The sequence below is a fragment of the Callionymus lyra genome, chromosome 17 (assembly GCF_982586985.1).
Source record: "Callionymus lyra chromosome 17, fCalLyr1.hap1.1, whole genome shotgun sequence".
NCBI lineage: Eukaryota > Metazoa > Chordata > Actinopteri > Syngnathiformes > Callionymidae > Callionymus > Callionymus lyra.
The window spans coordinates 24,038,046-24,058,881 of NC_141834.1; the positions used below are offsets into that span (position 1 = coordinate 24,038,046).

The following is a 20,836-nucleotide window of genomic DNA, read 5'->3' on the forward strand; positions in this document are numbered from 1 at the left end:
CACCAGAGTTGATACTACTTGATGTTTAATGACACCAGAGTTGATACTAGTTGATGTTTAATGACACCAGAGTTGATACTAGTTGATGTTTAATGACACCAGACTTGATACTAGTTGATGTTTAATGACACCAGAGTTGATACTAGTTGATGTTTAATGACACCAGACTTGATACTAGTTGATGTTTAATGACACCAGAGTTGATACTAGTTGATGTTTAATGACACCAGAGTTGATACTAGTTGATGTTTAATGACACCAGAGTTGATACTAGTTGATGTGTAATGACACCAGAGTTGATACTAGATGATGTTTAATGACACCATAGTTGATACTAGTTGATGTTTAATGACACCAGACTTGATACTAGTTGATGTTTAATGACACCAGACTTGATACTAGTTGATGTTTAATGACACCAGAGTTGATACTAGTTGATGTTTAATGACACCAGAGTTGATACTAGTTGATGTTTAATGACACCAGAGTTGATACTAGTTGATGTTTAATGACACCAGAGTTGATACTAGTTGATCTTCGTGTGATGTTTCTTCGTCATCATTAATAAACGTCAGTTTCCTGGATGGACGTGAAGATCCGACGACTGACAAACTCACATTCCAGGCTCTCTTTCCCTGGAGGTCCAGATAAGTCGGGGTCAAAGGTGGTCCTGCAGCCTGAGAGAGATGTGTTCAGACACCGCGAGGAATCCTGGACACATTCTGGACCTCATGGTGTGTTTGTGTGTGAGCTGAACATCTGAGCCGTGACGCCGCTCACGTCTCCGTGTTACGACTGTTCAGTGTGTTCAGTGTCCCAGCCAGCCGGGAGCGCCTGCGTGGCTGCGTGTTTACACGGAAACACTCGCACGCGTCTCTGGACGTGGACCAGGTCTCTGATGTCGAGGCGTCGCTGGATCTTCTGAACGCTGTGATTTTCTCTCAAACGTTTCACTGGATCCACAAACGTTTAAGATCTGAGTGAGTCATGAGCCACGTGGTCTGGACCTGCAGGGACACATGTGGCCCACTTCCACTGGCTCCAGGAGAAGCTCTCTGATAGCAGAGATAACATCTCAACCATCGTCTGACGACGTCCTTCACAGAGAGTTGAGAGAAAGAAGTCACTCAACGGTGACTCAGCACTTTATGACAGAACGCTGAGTCAGCGAGACTTTGTCTCGTCGTTTGTTCTTCTTTCTCAACAACGTTCTACGTTTTAAATAGTTTCTGCTTCATGACACTCGTCTGTTGCTCTGGACGTTCTCGGCTCATCCCTCGTTCCTCTGACGGAGATGTTCCTCAGAGAGACCACTTACTTCTCATTACCTTCACTGTCACTGACCTTCATCCCGCCTGATGACCTTCACTCGTAAGTAAGTAAGTTAGTAATATTTATTTATATAGCGCTTTTCCAGACCAGGGTCACAAAGAACTTAAACAATCAAAACAATATTCAATAAAGTACATACTTTAAAGATCAAGATAATACTGAGAACAACACAGGAGTTCCAGAAATTCAAGGAAAAGCCTGAACAAATAGAAACGTCTTAAGATGTTTCTTGAAGGAGTCAGTAGATCATCAAACACAGATGTTTCTTGAAGGAGTCAGTAGATCATCAAACACACATGTTTCTTGAAGGAGTCAGTAGATCATCAAACACACATGTTTCTTGAAGGAGTCAGTAGATCATCAAACACAGATGTTTCTTGAAGGAGTCAGAAGATCATCAAACACAGATGTTTCTTGAAGGAGTCAGTAGATCATCAAACACACATGTTTCTTGAAGGAGTCAGTAGATCATCAAACACACATGTTTCTTGAAGGAGTCAGTAGATCATCAAACACAGATGTTTCTTGAAGGAGTCAGAAGATCATCAAACACAGATGTTTCTTAAAGGAGTCAGTAGATCATCAAACACAGAGATGGTTCCAAAGCTTAGGAGCAACAGCCTGAAAAGATTTCTCTCCTCTGGTCCTGAACCGTGTGCGTGGAACCATCAGTAGATTCTGATCCACAGACCTCAGAGCCCGAGCTGGGGTGTAAGGCTGTTTCTAACACGCGAGTCAATGAGAGAACACACCTCCTGAAGCTCATCCTGAAGGTCATCCTGGATCTCCCTCGACCGCGCTTTCAAATCCAAACGTGTCGTCTGAAGATTCGAGTATCAACATTTGTGGAGAAGCTCTTGATCTTTTTAGTTATTGCTTCTTATCCAAGGAAGCTACGACACACACTCGACACACACTCGACACACACTCGACACACACTCGACACACACTCGACACACACTCGACACACTCGACACACTCGACACACATGACACACTCGACACACTCGACACACACTCGACACACATGACACACTCGACACACACTCGACACACATGACACACTCGACACACTCGACACACACTCGACACACATGACACACTCGACACACTCGACACACACTCGACACACATGACACACTCGACACACACTCGACACACATGACACACTCGACACACTCGACACACACTCGACACACATGACACACTCGACACACACTCGACACACATGACACACACTCGACACACACTCGACACACACTCGACACACACTCGACACACATGACACACACTCGACACACACTCGGCACACACTCGACACACACTCGACACACACTCGGCACACACTCGACATATGACACACACTCGACACACACTCGGCACACACTCGGCACACACTCGGCACACACTCGGCACACACTCGGCACACACTCGGCACACACTCGGCACACACATGACACACACTCGACACACACTCGACACACACTCGACACACACTCGACACACACTCGACACACACTCGACACACACTCGGCACACACATGACACACACATGACACACACTCGACACACACTCGACACACACTCGACACACACTCGACACACACTCGACACACACTCGACACACTGGAACTAACACCACATCAACTCCAACACATTTCAACTTCTAATGTCAACTTTGATTGAAAGTTGTGAACATTTAAACATTAACTCTTGACACTCTTTTAGGCGAAGGTCAGGAGGTCAATCTTTGACTGGTTCATGTGTAACAATATGAAGATCTAATGACTGAAGCACGTCTGCAGCAGGTTGTGTTCTTCAGACACACACATCTACACACTCGACCATCAACACCAGCCACAGAAGTGTGTGCTCGTCATAATAACGTGTGTGTGTGTGTGTGTGTGTGTGTGTGTGTGTGTGTGTGTGTGTGTGTGTGTGTGTGTGTGTGTGTGTGTGTGTGTGTGTGTGTGTGTGTGTGTGTGTGGGGGTGTGTTGGTTTTGGTGAATTACGGGGCTTTTGTACCAGTTTTTTTACCGACGCTCTGGGGACCTAGGTGAATTAGGGGGACCTACCCGAAGTCCCCGTAATTCAAACAACATATTCTTGCTCAGGAGGCTCTAAACTATCATCCCTCTCTTTTTTAGAGCAAGACCTTATTATTCACCTCACCTGTTTTTCTGTGTATTTTGTGTATAACACAGTGGCCACTCTGTACAATCGTGGAACTGCACTTTCATACACAATTATACACAATTGCGCCTTTTCTGAGCAAAAAAACGGTCTCTTCTCTGATTGGCTCGTTTAAAAAAGGGGGCGTGGCTTTGATAATAGCGGGGACCTGACACACACACACAATTTTTGGGATTTATAGGGACCTCAACAAACTGTGACTCGGATTTTCTTGCTTAAGATCTGGAGACTTTAACCTGATCAGATAAAAATGAGTTCAGTCATTATTTTTACTTTGTTTTAGTGAATTCACTGCTAATTTAAATATGTACAACAATCTCAATAATAGTTTTTATTAATTTATTAAATTATATTATAATATTTTACAATACCAACATTTTTTGAAAATATTAAATGACACGACTATAAGTTAAATATACATAATTAGTCATTTTACATCTTTGGTATGTTTTGTATCAGTTTGAATAAATAAACAACAGTCAATATTTTTATTAATTCATAATAATGTGTAATTATTCAGATGATTATTATTTATTTTATTTTTTTCCAAATGAAGATCTGATGCATGAACGACTTAAAAAACGAGAGTCAGACGAGTGCAGTCACCGACCCGTGAGGTCAAAAAGGTCAACTTGGAATGAAAAACTTCTCCTTTTTATCTGTCTCTACATTTATCATTTCATCTTGTCCTGCTATCATCTGTAAGTAAGTAAGTAATTTTTATTTATATAGTTCTTTTCAGACCAGGGTCACAAAGAACTTAAACAAACAAAACAATATTCAATAAAATATATACTTTAAAGATCAAGATAATACTGAGAACAACACAGGAGTTCCAGAAAATCAAGGAAAAGCCTGAACAAATAAAAAGGTCTTAAGATGTTTTTTGAAAGAGTCAGTAGATCATCAAACACAGATGTTTCTTGAAGGAGTCAGTAGATCATCAAACACAGATGTTTCTTGAAGGAGTCAGTAGATCATCAAACACAGATGTTTCTTGAAGGAGTCAGTAGATCATCAAACACAGATGTTTCTTGAAGGAGTCAGTAGATCATCAAACACACATGTTTCTTGAAGGAGTCAGTAGATCATCAAACACAGATGTTTCTTGAAGGAGTCAGTAGATCATCAAACACATGTTTCTTAAAGGAGTCAGTAGATCATCAAACACAGATGTTTCTTGAAGGAGTCAGTAGATCATCAAACACAGATGTTTCTTGAAGGAGTCAGTAGATCATCAAACACACATGTTTCTTGAAGGAGTCAGTAGATCATCAAACACAGATGTTTCTTAAAGGAGTCAGTAGATCATCAAACACAGATGTTTCTTGAAGGAGTCAGTAGATCATCAAACACAGATGTTTCTTGAAGGAGTCAGTAGATCATCAAACACAGATGTTTCTTAAAGGAGTCAGTAGATCATCAAACACAAAGAGAGAGGAAGATTGTTCCAAAGCTTAGGAGCAACAGTCTAGAAGGATTTCTCTCCTCTGGTCCTGAACTGTGTTCAGGAACCATCACTAGATTCTGACTCACAGACCTCAGAGCCCGAGCTGGGGTGTAAGTCTGGATCAGATCATGAAGGTCTGACCATGAATAGATCTGAAAGTAAGAACCAGAATTTTAAAGTTGATCCTGAAAGAAACTGGAAGCCAGTAAAGAGTTTTAAGATCAGAGAAATGTGAGTTCTTCTACTAGAGCGGCTCAGAATTCTGAATCAACTGCAGACGAGACGATCCTTCTTGTTAAGACATGAAAACAAACTGTTACAATAGTCCAGACGAGAAGAAACAAACGCATGGATTATAAGATCCAGATCATGTTGTGACAACATTTTCTAAGTTTAGAGATTTTTCTCAGTTGAAGGAAACAGTTTCTGGTCAGTTTTCTACAGAGTTGAACAAGAGACATGTCTTTATCAAATACAACACCCAGGTTTCTCAGGCTCAGTTTGACAGACTGACCTAAGTCACTCAAGTACTGACTCAACCCTGAACTTTATGATCAACAATCACCAGAGTTTCAGTTTTGTCCACATTTAGCTTCAAAGTGTTTTCACTCATTGTTTGATTTCTAGCAACAATTGACTAAGTTCAGCCTCTGGGGCTCAGTTGGATCAACAGAGCAGTAGAGCTGGATGTCATCAGCAAACATGTGATAAGAAACATCAGGAAATCTCTGAATGATTTTACCGAGGGGAATCAAGTACAGCAAAAACATTAAAGGACCCAGAACAGAACCTTGAGGGACTCCACACAACAGATCTGCCGATTCAGACCTCATTTGATTGGCAGATACACTAAAACTGCGCCCAGAAAGGTAAGATGAGAACCATTCTAACACAGACCCAGACAGTCTTCATCCCTCAGTCTTCTCAGCAGGATCCGGTGATCAACTGTGTCAAAGGCTGAGGACAGATCCAAGAGAACCAGAACAGTGGATTTACCCGAGTCAGCCGACATCATGATGTCACTGGACACCTTCAGTAAAGCTGTCTCCGTAGATGTTTACGGAAGCCAGACTGAAACTTCTCATGGATGTCGCTCTGATCCAGGAACAAAGACAGCTGCTCAGACACCACCTTCTCCAAGATCTTGGACAAGAAAGGGAGCTTAGAAATAGGCGTGAAATTACTGAGGTCAGTTGGGTCTAAACCTGGCTTTTTGAGCAGAAGCTCCACGATGGCATGTTTAAATGCATTGGGAAAAACCCCTGTGGAAAGGGAGAGGTTCACCATATTGGTAACCCAGGGGCAAATTAAATCAAATACTTTGATAAAAAGCCTACAAGGAAGGACGTCATCTGAGCAAGAGGAGGGTTTCATCTTGTTCACTAGTGCCGAAATGTCACCCAGAGATACAGCACTGAAGGAAGACCAAGAGGGGCTCAGAGACAGCAGGGGTTCCACACAAAGGGGGAGAGATTTTATCTTTGATCAATTTAATTTTGTCAATGAAAAATCTCAACAATGCATTGCTGTCAGCTTCACAGAAGACAGGCGTGATTTGAGGAGCAGGAGACACAAGAGAATTAATCGTGTCAAACAACACTTTGGGGTTGTTCTTATTTGCTGCTACTAGTTTTCTGATGTAATCAGATCTAGCAGTTTCCACCATCTCATTGTAAGAAGACATCAGATCCCTGAGGTGAAGTCTGTGCACCTCAAGTTTAGTGGACTTCCAGAGACGCTCAGTCTTTCAACAAAGTCTCAGGAGATCTTCATTTGTCCAAGAGCACCGTTCTTTCTGAATTTTCAAGTTCGATTTAACAGGTGCCACTTGATCCAGTATTTCAACACAATGAGTAGTGAAACAGTGAATCAAATTGTCCACATTTGGGTAGTTATCAAAGGAAAGAGGGTCAAACCTAGCAGAAAAACTGTCTGCAGTATCGGCTGAGATGACACGTCTCTGAGACCTAACTTTCAAAGGCTTAGGTTCAGGGATGAAGTCCAGGTTAAACAAGACAAGAGAATGATCACTCAGATGGCCTTTTTGAATTTGTATCTGTCTCTACATTCATTGTTTAATCTTGTTCTCCTTTTCATCTGTCTCTACATTCATCGTTCCATCTTGTTCTCCTTTTCATCTGTCTCTACATTCTTCATTTGACAGATGAAAAAAAAACAAATGGAATGCTGACTGTAGAGACAGATGAAAGGGAGGAAAAGGTGAAATAATGAATGTAGAGACAGATGAAAAAAGAACAAGATGGAATGATGACTATAGAGACAGATGAAAGGGAGGAAAAGGTGAAATAATGAATGTAGAGACAGATGAAAAAAGAACAAGATGGAATGATGAATTTAGAGTAATATGAAAGAAGAACAAGATAAGATAATTAATGTAGATACAGATGAAAGCAGAACAAGATTAAATGATGAATATAGAGACGGATGAAAAGGAGGACAAGATAAAAAAAATGATTGTAGAGATAGATGAAAAGGAGGACAAGATTAAATGATGAATGTAGAGACAGATGAAATAATAACAAGATGGAATGATGAATTTAGATTCAGATGAAAGAAGAACAAGCTTAAATAATGAATGTAGATACAGATGAAAGCAGAACAAGATGGAATGATACATTTAGAGACAGATTAAAGAAGAAGATTAAATGATGGATGTAGAGACAAATGAAAAGGTGGGCAAGATGAAAAAATGAATGTAGAGACAGATGAAAGGAGAAAAAGATTAAATGATGAATGTAGAGACAGATGAAAGAAGAACACGATGGAATGATGAATGTAGAGACAGATGAAAGACGAACAAGATGGAATGATGAATGAAGAGACAGATGAAAAGGAGGACAAGATGAAATGATGAATGTAGAGACGCATGGCATTGATAATAGCGGGGACCTGACACACACACACATTTGTGGGATTTAGAGGGACCTCAACAAACTGTGACTCTGATTTTCTGGCTTAAGATCTAGAGACTTTAGAAAAGGGGGCGTGGCATTGATAATAGCGGGGACCTGACACACACACACACACATTTGTGGGATTTAAAGGGACCTCAACAAACTGACCTCTGATTTTCTTGCTTAAGAGGAGACTTTAACCTGATCAGATAAAAACAAGTTCAGTCATTATTTTTACTTTGCTTTAGTGAATTCACTGCTAATTTAAATATGTACAGCAATTCTCAATAATAGTTTTTAATAACTTATTAAATTACATTATAATATTTTACATCCATCTCTACATTCATCTCTTAATCTTGTTCTCCTTTCATCTGTCTCTACATTCATTGTTTAATCTTGTTCTCCTTTTCATCCGTCTCTTCATTCATTGTTCCATCTTGTTCTCCTTTTCATCCGTCTCTACATTCATAATTTAATCTTGTTCTTCTTTTCATCTGTCTCTACATTCATCATTTAATCTTGTTCTCCTTTCACCTGTCTCTTCATTCATCATTCCATCTTGTTCTTCCTTTCATCCGTCTCTACATTTATCATTTAATCTTGTTCTTCTTCTCATCTGTCTCTACATTCATCATTTAATCTTGTTCTCTTTTCATCTGTCTCGACATTCAGTTTGTCATCGAGTCCACCTTTTCATCTGTCTCTACATTCATCATTCCATCTTGTTCTTCTTTCATCCATCTCTACATTCATCATTTAATCTTGTTCTACTATCATCTGTCTCTACATTCATCATTCCATCTTGTTCTTCTTTCATCATCTGTCTCCACATTCACCATTTCATCTTGTTCTTCTTTCATCTGTCTCTACATTCATGATTTAATAACAAGATTAAATGATGAATGTAGAGACAGATGAAAGGAGAACAAGATGGAATGATGAATGTAGAGACAGATGAAAAAGAGGACAAGATGAAATAATGACTGTAGAGATAGATGAAAAGGGGACAAGATTAAATGATGAATGTAGAGACAGGTGAAAGCAGAACAAGATGGAATGATGAATGTAGAGACAGATGACAGAAGAACACGATTAAATGATGAATGTAGTGACAGATGAAAGAAGAACAAGATTAAATGAAGAATGTAGAGACAGATGAAAGCAGAACAAGATGGAGTGATGAATGTAGAGACAGATGAAAAGGAGAACAAGATGGAATGATAAATGTAGAGAAAGATGAAAAGGAGAACAAGATGGAATGATGAATGTAGAGACAGATGAAAGAGGAACAAGATGGAATGATGAATGTAGAGACGGATGAAAAGGAAAACACGATGGAATGATGAATTTAGAGAAAGATGAAAAGGAGAACAAGATGGAATGATGAATGTAGAGACAAATGAAAAGGAGGAACAAGATTAAATGATCATTCATTAAATGATGAATGTAGTGACAGATTAAAGCAGAACAAGATTAAATGATCATTCATTAAATGATGAATGTAGTGACAGATGAAAGCAGAACAAGATTAAATGATGAATGTAAAAACAGATGAAAGAAGAACAAGATGGAATGATGAATGTAGAGACAGATGGAAGAAGAATAAGATGGAAAGATGAATGTAGAGACAGATGAAAAGAAGGGCAAGATGAAATAATTAATGTAGAGACGGATAGCATTGATAATAGCGGGGACCTGACACACACACACACACATTTGTGGGATTTATAGGAACCTCAACAAACTGTGACTCGGATTTTCTTGTTTAAGATCTGGAGACTTTAGAAAAGGGGGCGTGGCATTGATAATAGCGGGGACCCTACACACACACACACATCTGTGGGATTTAGAGGGACCTCAACAAACTGTGACTCTGATTTTCTTGCTTTAGATCTGGAGACTTTAGAAAAGGGGGCGTGGCATTGATAATAGCGGGGACCCTACACACACACACACACACACATTTGTGGGATTTATAGGGGCCTCAACAAACTGTGACTCTGTTTTTTTCACTTAAGAGGAGACTTTAACATGATCAGATAAAAATGAGTTCGGTCATTATTTTTACTTTGCTTTAGTGAATTCACTGCTAATTTAATTATGTACAACAATCTCAATAATAGTTTTTAATGACTTATTAAATTACATTATAAAATTTTACAATAGTAACATTAGTTGAGAATATTAAATGACATGACTATAAGTCAAATGTACATAATATAGTGACTTTAACATTATTAGTCATTTTACATCTTTGGTATGTTTTCTATCAGTTTGAATAAATAAACAGTCAACATGTTTATTGATTCATAATAATTTGTATTTATGCATATAATTATTATTTATTATTTTTGTCTCCAAATGAAGATCTGATGAATGAACGACTTAAAAAAAAGACATGAGTTATGACAAGTGAGGTCAGAAAGTTAGGTCAGAAAAGGGCAACTTGTACTGAAACACTTGAATAATAAAAGTTTAATGAAGATGTGAAGATGAAGATACAAATAATATATTCATTATATTATGTCATTGAGTTATTTTACATTTTATAAGATATTTTATTATTAATGTCTCTACATTCATTATTTCATCTTGTTCTCCTTTCATAGGGTTTTTGTAGCAAAACCACGCTACCAATTCCAAGAAAATTTGTGCAACATGCAAGCTTTATCCGAATATAATGAAGGTTACAATTATTTATCAACTATATTTATGTTTTAAAACAAAATTTGGCTGTTGAAACGGTAAATGCATTTGCTTCTGTACTACAACAAAGTGAAATTCCTGTTAACTACAGACGGACGATGGAGAACAATTTGTCAACAAGGATTTTAAAGGATTAATGGTAAAACAAGGAATCAATCATTTTTCCACAGCCGGCGTAGCTAAAGCCTCTGTGATTGAAAGTTTTAACCGAACTTTAAAAGGTAGAATGTGTAGGTACTTTACAGCTAACAACACTCTACGTTACATCGATGCGTTACAAGATCTGGTGAAAAGTTATAACTATAGCTGTCATAAAAGTATTAAAATGACACTGATGGAGGTGACCAAAGACAACATTATGCAAGTGTTTGACAATTCATTATTTGTATTCAATTTGAATCCGTCTGATGACAACAACGTTATTTCTGTCATTTCGAATGGAAACTTGAGACTGGAAATGAGATTCAGAGCCATAACCTCACACCGTGACTTTAGTCGTGTATGCTTGCTACGATTCAATTTTAGAGATTGATGCCAAGAGACAGGTGCAGGTGGATTATATGAAAAAATTTAAAAATGGACACCCTTTAAATACAAGATCTAATGCAAAGACTCATTGGACGTGTATTCAGCGTGTCTTTCCTTCAGACCAACTACCCTCAGATACATCGTCTCTCAGACTACTCGCATATTTTATCGTCAACACGCACCCTGCTCGAAAACCAGGATCACACTGGCTTGCATTAACACTTGAAGAAGATGGTGGGTCAACTGTTTTGGTATCTTCCCCCACTTTGCTCATTACCCTTGAGATATTTTAAAGGTCCTCGACGATCACGCACACACCGTCAAATACCATAATCAACAATTAAAAGATGTACTTTGACTTCAACAACGTACTAGGAACGTATGGTGACACTATGAAAAATGATCTCATGGTGTACAACTTTGTGAAAAAACGTCAGCAATGTTTAATAAGAAGACGATGTCACAATGTGAATCAACTGAACTTCTCCCTATAGTATTTTAAAGAGTGTTGTCAACTCGATTGATGCATTGAAAATGTTTAACTACTCATATGTTAAACTTGTTGGTGAAAAAAGTCATGTTGTCATGCCAGTCATGTTGCCGGATGTGTGTGATTTGAACACCAAAGGTAATTTTTAACACCTGCTCTCTTTCCATAGTTGCTGCATACATTTCCCTATAAGTCTTTTGTGTTAGTGGCAGATCATTGTGATCAGGCATCTAGGGCAACCATGAAAAAAACATTCATAAAATTCCAACACATGTTTAACACCATCAACCTCTGCATAACCATCCACAGAGTATCACCCCAGTTTTTCCTCACCCTGGTTTAAGGCATGTTTAATAGATGTCTTATGCTTGAGTGTTTCCCATTGAATGGATGTTTCAGAGAACCTCTTGGACTTTTCTCTATAGTTGTCTGGACTGGGGATGGCGAGAGAGTTATCAGCCATAAAGTTTGTTTGAAACACCTTCATACAAGCAGATGCAATGGTAATACATGTGAAAGGATCAACTTGTGTCTCTTCTAAAAATTCTTTCCTGAAGGACATGCATCCTTTCCTAAGGATGTCTACATCATTTTTGCAATAGTGAATCAACTCAGACTGGGGTATTTGAAACTGGCCAGACCTGTTGTAGAGCCCTACTGACGTGAAGCTTGGAGAAACACCCAACCACATCCGCAGTTGCCTGTTCACTCGCCTTTCGATTCCTTCTACTGATGTCATTGCCACTTCGTAGATTGTCAGTAGCCACAAGAGTCTGGGTATCAGGCCGAGCTGGAAGAGCCAAGCCTTGAACTTGGCTGGCAGGCCTGATCCGTCAATCCTTTTCAGCCATTCCTCAGCCTGCTTTTCAATCCTGGAAACATTGGTTCTGTAGTTAAGGGATGTTTCGTACCATTTTCCAAGGCACTTGATGGGGTTCTCCTTAATTAACTCTGCCATTCTTGATCATCATGCTCCTCGACTTTTTTGGTTTGAATTTCATTCGAGCCCACGATGCCATGTCGTCGAGTGCCTTCAGGATCCATCTTGCTTCTACGTGGGTTGCCGTTGTTATGGTAAAGTCATCCATAAAGCTTCTTATTGGAGGTTGGCTGACTCCAGACTCCATCATTGGCCCTCTAGATTCCTTACCTGCAGCTGTTATTAGCAGGTTCATTCCCATAACAAACAAGATTGGGGAGATGGTGCACCCTGTCACTATTCCCTTGTCCAGGTCCTGCCATCTGGTTGTGTATTTGTCAGTCTGGAACCGTAACTTGAATACCCTAAAATAGCTGGCTATAATTGCACCGATATTGTCGGGGATCCATATGCAATGTCCAAGTCGAGCCAGATTACTGGTAGGTTCCATTTGCTCTCCTTGGCCTCCCGGATCAAATCACTGTGGATCCCGGTAGTGATGGGATCGACAGTTCTTTTGACTGTACTGAATCACTAGAATCAGTTCATTAAAAGGATTTGTTCAAAAGATTTGTTCAGTTCGTTCATTCACCAAATCACTAACTCAGGGCTTATGGAGCCCTGACTGCAATTTCTCCTACTTCCTGAACGCAGCCAAACAATCCGTTACTAGGTTTAATGATTCAGACCCGATGTTCACATTCACTGCACTTGAGGGACAATGCAAAAAAAAAAAAAAGGAAGCCTGGTGCGTTCACGGACAAGGACCAGTACATACTGTAGACATTCGTGAGAAATTCAGCAAATAGAGAAGATCTTGAGATAAACTTAAATGCAATCAACAATAAATTAAAAAGGCCTTGTTTAAGTAAAAACAAATATTAAATTAAGAAATCACGAGTAGCTGCGTCGTTCGCTAATGCCGAGGATGCGAGTCATAGAATCATTCAATAGTTAAGCGAGTCATAGAATCCCTACCACCGGCACGATTGCGGCTGAGTGAGTTCAACTGAACTGAGAAAGGAACGAATCACTTAATGAAGTGATTCGGTTCAGTACGTTCACTCAAAAGATTTGTTCTTTCGAACGACACAACATTAGATCCCAGTCTGCTCCAAGCATCCGGAGAAGCCTGCTATGCCTCCCTTCTGTATTGACATATCGATGTACTTGTTTTTCACCATAAACGCTGTCATTGTCCTTGCCAGGAATGGGAAGAATATTTTGCATTAGACACTTGGTAGTCCGATAGTACGGAACTGGCTGATTTCTGAGGAGTTCTCCAGTAGTGGTATTACGCCTTTCAAACATATCCTCCTCATCAGCCTCTATAACCTGTGGAGGAGGTTAGGGCATTTCTTGTATACCTTGTAGGGTATGGCGCTAGGTCCTGGGGCAGATGCGGACTTGGCTTTTTGTACAATGTCCTGGACTTCTCTCCATGTGGGTTCTCCGATTTCCAGCATTTTCCTTCTTTCAATCCTTGGGTGTGCACCCAGGCGTCCCTGTGGCTGTCTTCCAGGATCCAGAAATCCTCTTCTTCTTCCTCTTCATCCTGATTAATCTGGAAGTAGCGTAGCTCGTAGCTCTCCTTGGAGTTAGCCACCACCCTGCATCTCTGCATGACCCATGAACACAGGGGCTGCTGCCACACTCTTCCATCTGGGAGTAACAATATGGTGGTTTGAATCCCTCAGGACATTGACAGGGAAATCCGTTCTCTTCATCCACACACGGGTTAGGGTTAGGGTTAGGGTTAGTGTTAGGGTTAGGGTTAGGGTTGGTGTTAGGGTTAGGGTTAGGGTTATGGTTAGGGTTAGTGTTAGGGTTAGGGTTAGGGTTGATGAGCACTCGTCAAGTTCCACGTTGCACTTGGGAACACTCACTTTGCCACTCATGAGCCTTCGGCTAGCTTGCCATTTTGTGTTCTTCATACTCTGAATAGCAAAAGCCACATTTTTTTCTTTTTGTCGTCTGGCTGGTAAGAGAAACCATAGCTATGATGTTTGGTTAGATATATAAAGTCCAGGTCAAAGCCATCCTTCTGATCCTTTTGTTCCGGCTGACCATTTCTTTAATAATCGCAGCCATTGCATCAGGCGACATGAGTCTTTAAGGTGAAAAAAAAAAAAAAGTGTTATTGAGTCTATAGCGACTGTTCGGTGCCGTGTGTTGCAATTGGTGGGTCCCTAAGAGCGTCCCTGTGGCTGTCTTCAAGGATCCAGAAATCCTCTTCTTCTTCCTCTTCATCCTGGAAGTAGCGTAGCTCGTAGCAGTACGGTGGTTTGAATCCCTCAGGACATTGAAATTGAAATCCGTTCTCTTCATCCACACACGTACCTCCGTTGCGACACGGGTTAGGGTTAGGGTTAGGGTCAGGGTTAGTGTTAGGGTTAGGGTTAGGGTTAGGCTTGATGAGCACTCGTCAAGTTCCACTATGCACTTCGGAACACTCACTTTGCCACTCATGAGCCTTCGGCTAGCTTGGGTCGCCATTTTGTGTTCTTCATACTCCGAATAGCAAAAGCCACACTTTTTTCTTTTTGTTGTCTGGCTGGTAAGAGAAACCATAGCTATGATGTTTGGGTATATATATTAAGTCCAGGTCAAAGCCATCCTTCTGATCCTTTTGTTCCGGCTGACCATTTCTTTAATAATCGCAGCCATTGCATCAGGCGACATGAGTCTTTAAGGTGAAAAAAAAAAGAAGTGTTATTGAGTCTATATCGACTGTTCGGTGCCGTGTGTTGCAGTTGGTGGGTCCCTAAGAGCGTCCCTGTGGCTGTCTTCAAGGATCCAGAAATCCTCTTCTTCTTCCTCTTCATCCTGGAAGTAGCGTAGCTCGTAGCTCTCCTTGGAGTTAGCCACAACCCTGCATCTCTGCATGACCCATGAACACAGGGGCTGCTGCCACACTAGTCCATCTGGGAGTAACAGTACGGTGGTTTGAATCCCTCAGGACATTGACAGTGAAATCCGTTCTCTTCATCCACACACGTACCTCCGTTGCGACACGGGTTAGGGTTAGGGTTAGGGTTAGGGTTAGTGTTAGGGTTAGGGTTAGTGTTAGGGTCAGGGTTAGGGTTAGGCTTGATGAGCACTCGTCAAGTTCCACTATGCACTTCGGAACACTCACTTTGCCACTCATGAGCCTTCGGCTAGCTTGGGTCGCCATTTTTTGTTCTTCATACTCTGAATAGCAAAAGCCACATTTTTTTATTTTTGTCGTCTGGCTGGTAAGAGAAACCATAGCTATGATGTTTGGGTAGATATATAAAGTCCAGGTCAAAGCCATCCTTCTGATCCTTTTGTTCCGGCTGACCATTTCTTTAATAATCGCAGCCATTGCATCAGGCGACATGAGTCTTTAAGGTGAAAAAAAAAAGAAGTGTTATTGAGTCTATATCGACTGTTCGGTGCCGTGTGTTGCAGTTGGTGGGTCCCTAAGAGCGTCCCTGTGGCTGTCTTCAAGGATCCAGAAATCCTCTTCTTCTTCCTCTTCATCCTGGAAGTAGCGTAGCTCGTAGCTCTCCTTGGAGTTAGCCACAACCCTGCATCTCTGCATGACCCATGAACACAGGGGCTGCTGCCACACTAGTCCATCTGGGAGTAACAGTACGGTGGTTTGAATCCCTCAGGACATTGACAGTGAAATCCGTTCTCTTCATCCACACACGTACCTCCGTTGCGACACGGGTTAGGGTTAGGGTTAGGGTTAGTGTTAGGGTTAGGGTTAGTGTTAGGGTCAGGGTTAGGGTTAGGCTTGATGAGCACTCGTCAAGTTCCACTATGCACTTCGGAACACTCACTTTGCCACTCATGAGCCTTCGGCTAGCTTGGGTCGCCATTTTTTGTTCTTCATACTCTGAATAGCAAAAGCCACATTTTTTTATTTTTGTCGTCTGGCTGGTAAGAGAAACCATAGCTATGATGTTTGGGTAGATATATAAAGTCCAGGTCAAAGCCATCCTTCTGATCCTTTTGTTCCGGCTGACCATTTCTTTAATAATCGCAGCCATTGCATCAGGCGACATGATTCTTTAAGGTGAAAAACATAAAAGTGTTATTGAGTCTATATCGACTGTTCGGTGCCGTGTGTTGCAGTCGGTGGTTCCTCACTGACGGGTAGGATTAGACTCTGAATCATAACTTCCCCTTTCTGAATCCTCCAATTCACGTCTTGCGAAAAATCACTTATGCAGTCGCCTTTAAAAAACAAACCAACAAAAAAACTCCGATGTCAAATGCTGTCCAAAGACGGTGGTTGAGTCGCAGCTGAAATAGAAGTCGACTCATCGGTTCCACAACCGTATCCATTCACTGTTCGCCGAACTATTCCTCCTTTGTTTCTATGATTTAATTCGGATATCGATTTTGATAATTAAGCGCCGTAAACCCATAAGTTAAGGGGGTGGAAATCCAACACATTTCTATCCCTATTACTCTTTACTAATCTGCTTTTGTGAAAATGAGAGCTCGATGACTCCAAAGACCTTTAGCTTCCACTGTTATAGGATCCAAAGACTGTTTTGAGATGTTGAGTTTTTTTAATGACTACTTCCTTCCATCCTCTGACATGACGGAGCTCTGTTACACTTCTAATATCATGAAACACTGTCTAACAATTCTTGTTCCTGAAGTAAGATGGAAAAATCTCATAAAATAGTTGTTCTCACACTAGTTTCACACCAGGGTCAGGGGTCATGATGAAGAAGGTTCCTTGAACCACCCAGTCTTCAGGTTGTTCACTCTAAACACACACTATTGTTCCTGTTCTCATCATCTAGGATGAGCAACTATGTTGTTCATGTTTGTTATTTGAACCACGTAAAGTCAAACACAATGGGGAAAAAATAATGGTTTACAAAACTTTCTACAAAGTTTTCACATCTTCATCAGTGCGATGATGTTTGATCTTCATTTCAGCAACATCAGCTTTTAACAACAACCTTAAACTTCTTGATGTGAACGTTAGACAAACTAAAACATCTTAGACATTGACATTCATTTTGAATGACTAACTTTGAACAAAGTGTCTTGACACTATTCTATAAAACCAAAACAATAAACCATTTATAAACTATTTTAAAAACCTACAATTCCAAAAAACAATCATAGCCTTGATAAACATTAAAAATATTTCCATCATCGTGTTGAGAAAACCATTAAAAGTTACAAAGTTATTGTCGTGTAAATCGTTTGATACAGAAACAGTAAGAAAAATAAAATCTAAACTTTTCTTAACCCTTTGTTGTGTTTCTCTTTAGTCGTTTTGTCATTACGATAAAAAAACAAAACAAGGTTAAAACAACTTTTACTTTAAAGTCTGCATTATTCAAGATTTTTCATTATATTTTGTAGAAGAAAAAGTATACGAGCTCTTTTGTAGTAAAACAACACAAAAGTAAAAACATAACACAGCACATTGAATTGTTCTAAGGAAATGTTTACAATTGCAAATTCTTAGAACAACAACTATAAAAACTTTAACAATTCTTCAATCAATACAGTATCATTATTCCTACACAGAGAAGATGTATTTTAATTTAAAACTGATTATCAAACAATGAATTCTTCTTTTCCATGGAATTAACCATAAAGTCTATAACATTATCTCCATCAGTTTCAGTGATTGACAGGTTACTGTGAGTCACACCAGTTGATGATTAACACGATCAATAAACAATAATAACAACAACAACATCAAGCAGGTCGAAGGTCAAATCATGAACTAGTTTAAGATGAGATGTTTTATTGTTGTGATGACAGTGTTGATCATCAACTGGTCTGAGCTCACAGTCACCTGTCAATCACTGATGATGGAAACATGACTGAATGAATTGATCTTGACCTGTAGATGAACTAACGGTTCTGTGTGAATATTTCACATCATTAAAACAAAGGTCCCTCTAATTCACTGGTGGGTGTGTTTTATCATAAAAAAGTGGGCGGGGCTTAAGGTACCCACAATGTCGCCTGAGTCCTCATAATACACGTTCTCTTAATTCACCTTCTAGCTGGTGGGTGTGTATCAGCAATTGCCGTGTGTATAGCTATGCTGAAGTGATGGGAATTTTTGTTGGAATTTTTAGAACATTTCTGTCTTAGTTTGAGATCTGTAGACCCTCAGGAAGGGGTGGTTCCTGTAAACCACCACCGGGCCGGTACAGAGGAAAATGTCCCTCTAGTTCACATCCACCAACAGGGGTGTGTGTGTGTGTGTGTGTGTGTGTGTGTGTGTGTGTGTGTGTGTGAGGCTGGTTGTCATTAGCTGCATGTTTGTTCGAGGCCAGATGTTTGGCTCATGCGTCATCGAAGCTCATTTTCCAGCAGAAAGAAAGTGGATCTAAAGTGTGTTTGGACTCGAGCAGAGAAACTTATGATTTAAAACCTTTATCTTTGTCAACATCTAGAATCAAACTATGAAATGTTCTTCAAGGATCCAAGATGTTTGTCCTGAAGCAGTGATGAGCGAGTGTTTGCTATAGAAGTATAAATACATATAAATAAATATAAATAAATACTACGATAAAGTTGATTATCTTTATCAGTGTTTTTTTAATGTTTGATTCTTGTTTGTTTTTATGAATTAGATCATTTCATTCATTGGTTATATGAGATAAGTATTAAAAAAACAAATCTATTGAACTATTGTCTCTTCAGGTCCATCATGGAAGATTCTTCCCACAACAAGCCGGTCATGGTGACCTCCTCGCTCAACTTCAAGGTCACCACGCCGTCCTTCTACAACCAGCCAAAGAAGTTTGCGTCGGTGGCGCCGCCGCGAGTCAAGAGTGTCACGCCGCCCTCGGGGCCCTCGCCCACCCCTGTGGGCACCGGGGTCATCGGGCGGGTGGGCGACCTGCCCCCCCCCCCTCCCTCGCTCTGCGACGGTAAACGTTTTTCTGCCTTCGATTGTCTTCGACTGTCTTCGACTGCCTTCGACTGCCTTCGATTGTCTTCGACTGCCTTCGACTGCCTTCGACTGCCTTCGATTGTCTTCGACTGCCTTCGACTGCCTTCGACTGCCTTCGACTGCCTTCGATTGTCTTCGACTGCCTTCGACTGCCTTCGACTGCCTTCGATTGTCTTCGACTGCCTTCGACTGCCTTCGACTGCCTTCGATTGTCTTCGATTGTCTTCGACTGCCTTCGACTGCCTTCGACTGCCTTCGATTGTCTTCGACTGCCTTCGACTGCCTTCGACTGCCTTCGATTGTCTTCGACTGCCTTCGACTGCCTTCGATTGTCTTCGACTGCCTTCGACTGCCTTCGATTGTCTTCGACTGCCTTCGACTGCCTTCGACTGCCTTCGACTGCCTTCGATTGTCTTCGACTGCCTTCGACTGCCTTCGACTGCCTTCGATTGTCTTCGACTGCCTTCGACTGCCTTCGACTGCCTTCGATTGTCTTCGACTGCCTTCGACTGCCTTCCACTGCCTTCGACTGCCTTCGACTGCCTTCGACTGCCTTCGATTGTCTTCGACTGCCTTCGACTGCCTTCGACTGCCTTCGACTGCCTTCGACTGCCTTCGACTGCCTTCGATTGTCTTCGACTGCCTTCGACTGCCTTCGACTGCCTTCGACTGCCTTCGATTGTCTTCGATTGTCTTCGACTGCCTTCGACTGCCTTCGACTGCCTTCGACTGCCTTCGACTGCCTTCGACTGCCTTCGATTGTCTTCGACTGCCTTCGACTGCCTTCGACTGCCTTCGACTGCCTTCGACTGCCTTCGACTGCCTTCGATTGTCTTCGACTGCCTTCGACTGCCTTCGACTGCCTTCGACTGCCTTCGACTGCCTTCGACTGCCTTCGACTGCCTTCGACTGCCTTCGACTGCCTTCGACTGCCTTCGACTGCCTTCGATTGTCTTCGACTGCCTTCGACTGCCTTCGACTGCCTTCGACTGCCTTCGACTGCCTTCGACTGCCTTCGACTGCCTTCGATTGTCTTCGACTGCCTTCGACTGCCTTCGACTGCCTTCGACTGCCTTCGACTGCCTTCGATTGTCTTCGACTGCCTTCGACTGCCTTCGACTGCCTTCGACTGCCTTCGACTGCCTTCGACTGCCTTCGACTGCCTTCGACTGCCTTCGACTGCCTTCGACTGCCTTCGACTGCCTTCGACTGCCTTCGACTGCCTTCGACTGCCTTCGACTGCCTTCGACTGCCTTCGACTGCCTTCGACTGCCTTCGACTGCCTTCGACTGCCTTCGATTGTCTTCGACTGCCTTCGACTGCCTTCGACTGCCTTCGACTGCCTTCGACTGCCTTCGACTGCCTTCGACTGCCTTCGACTGCC

General features: G+C 41.4%; 1 protein-coding gene across 2 annotated transcripts in view; it reads left to right on the top strand.

Annotated features, from left to right (window-relative positions):
• zyx (zyxin) overlaps positions 1-20,836 on the top strand; it is a 53,583-nt gene that overhangs the window by 5,546 nt on the left and 27,201 nt on the right. For both annotated transcript variants that reach the window (XM_087812374.1, XM_087812373.1), the window contains exon 2: positions 19,200-19,429. In XM_087812374.1, the coding sequence (XP_087668500.1) occupies positions 19,207-19,429 (223 nt within the window). In that variant the 5' untranslated portion in view covers positions 19,200-19,206. The remainder of the gene's footprint in view (positions 1-19,199; positions 19,430-20,836) is intronic.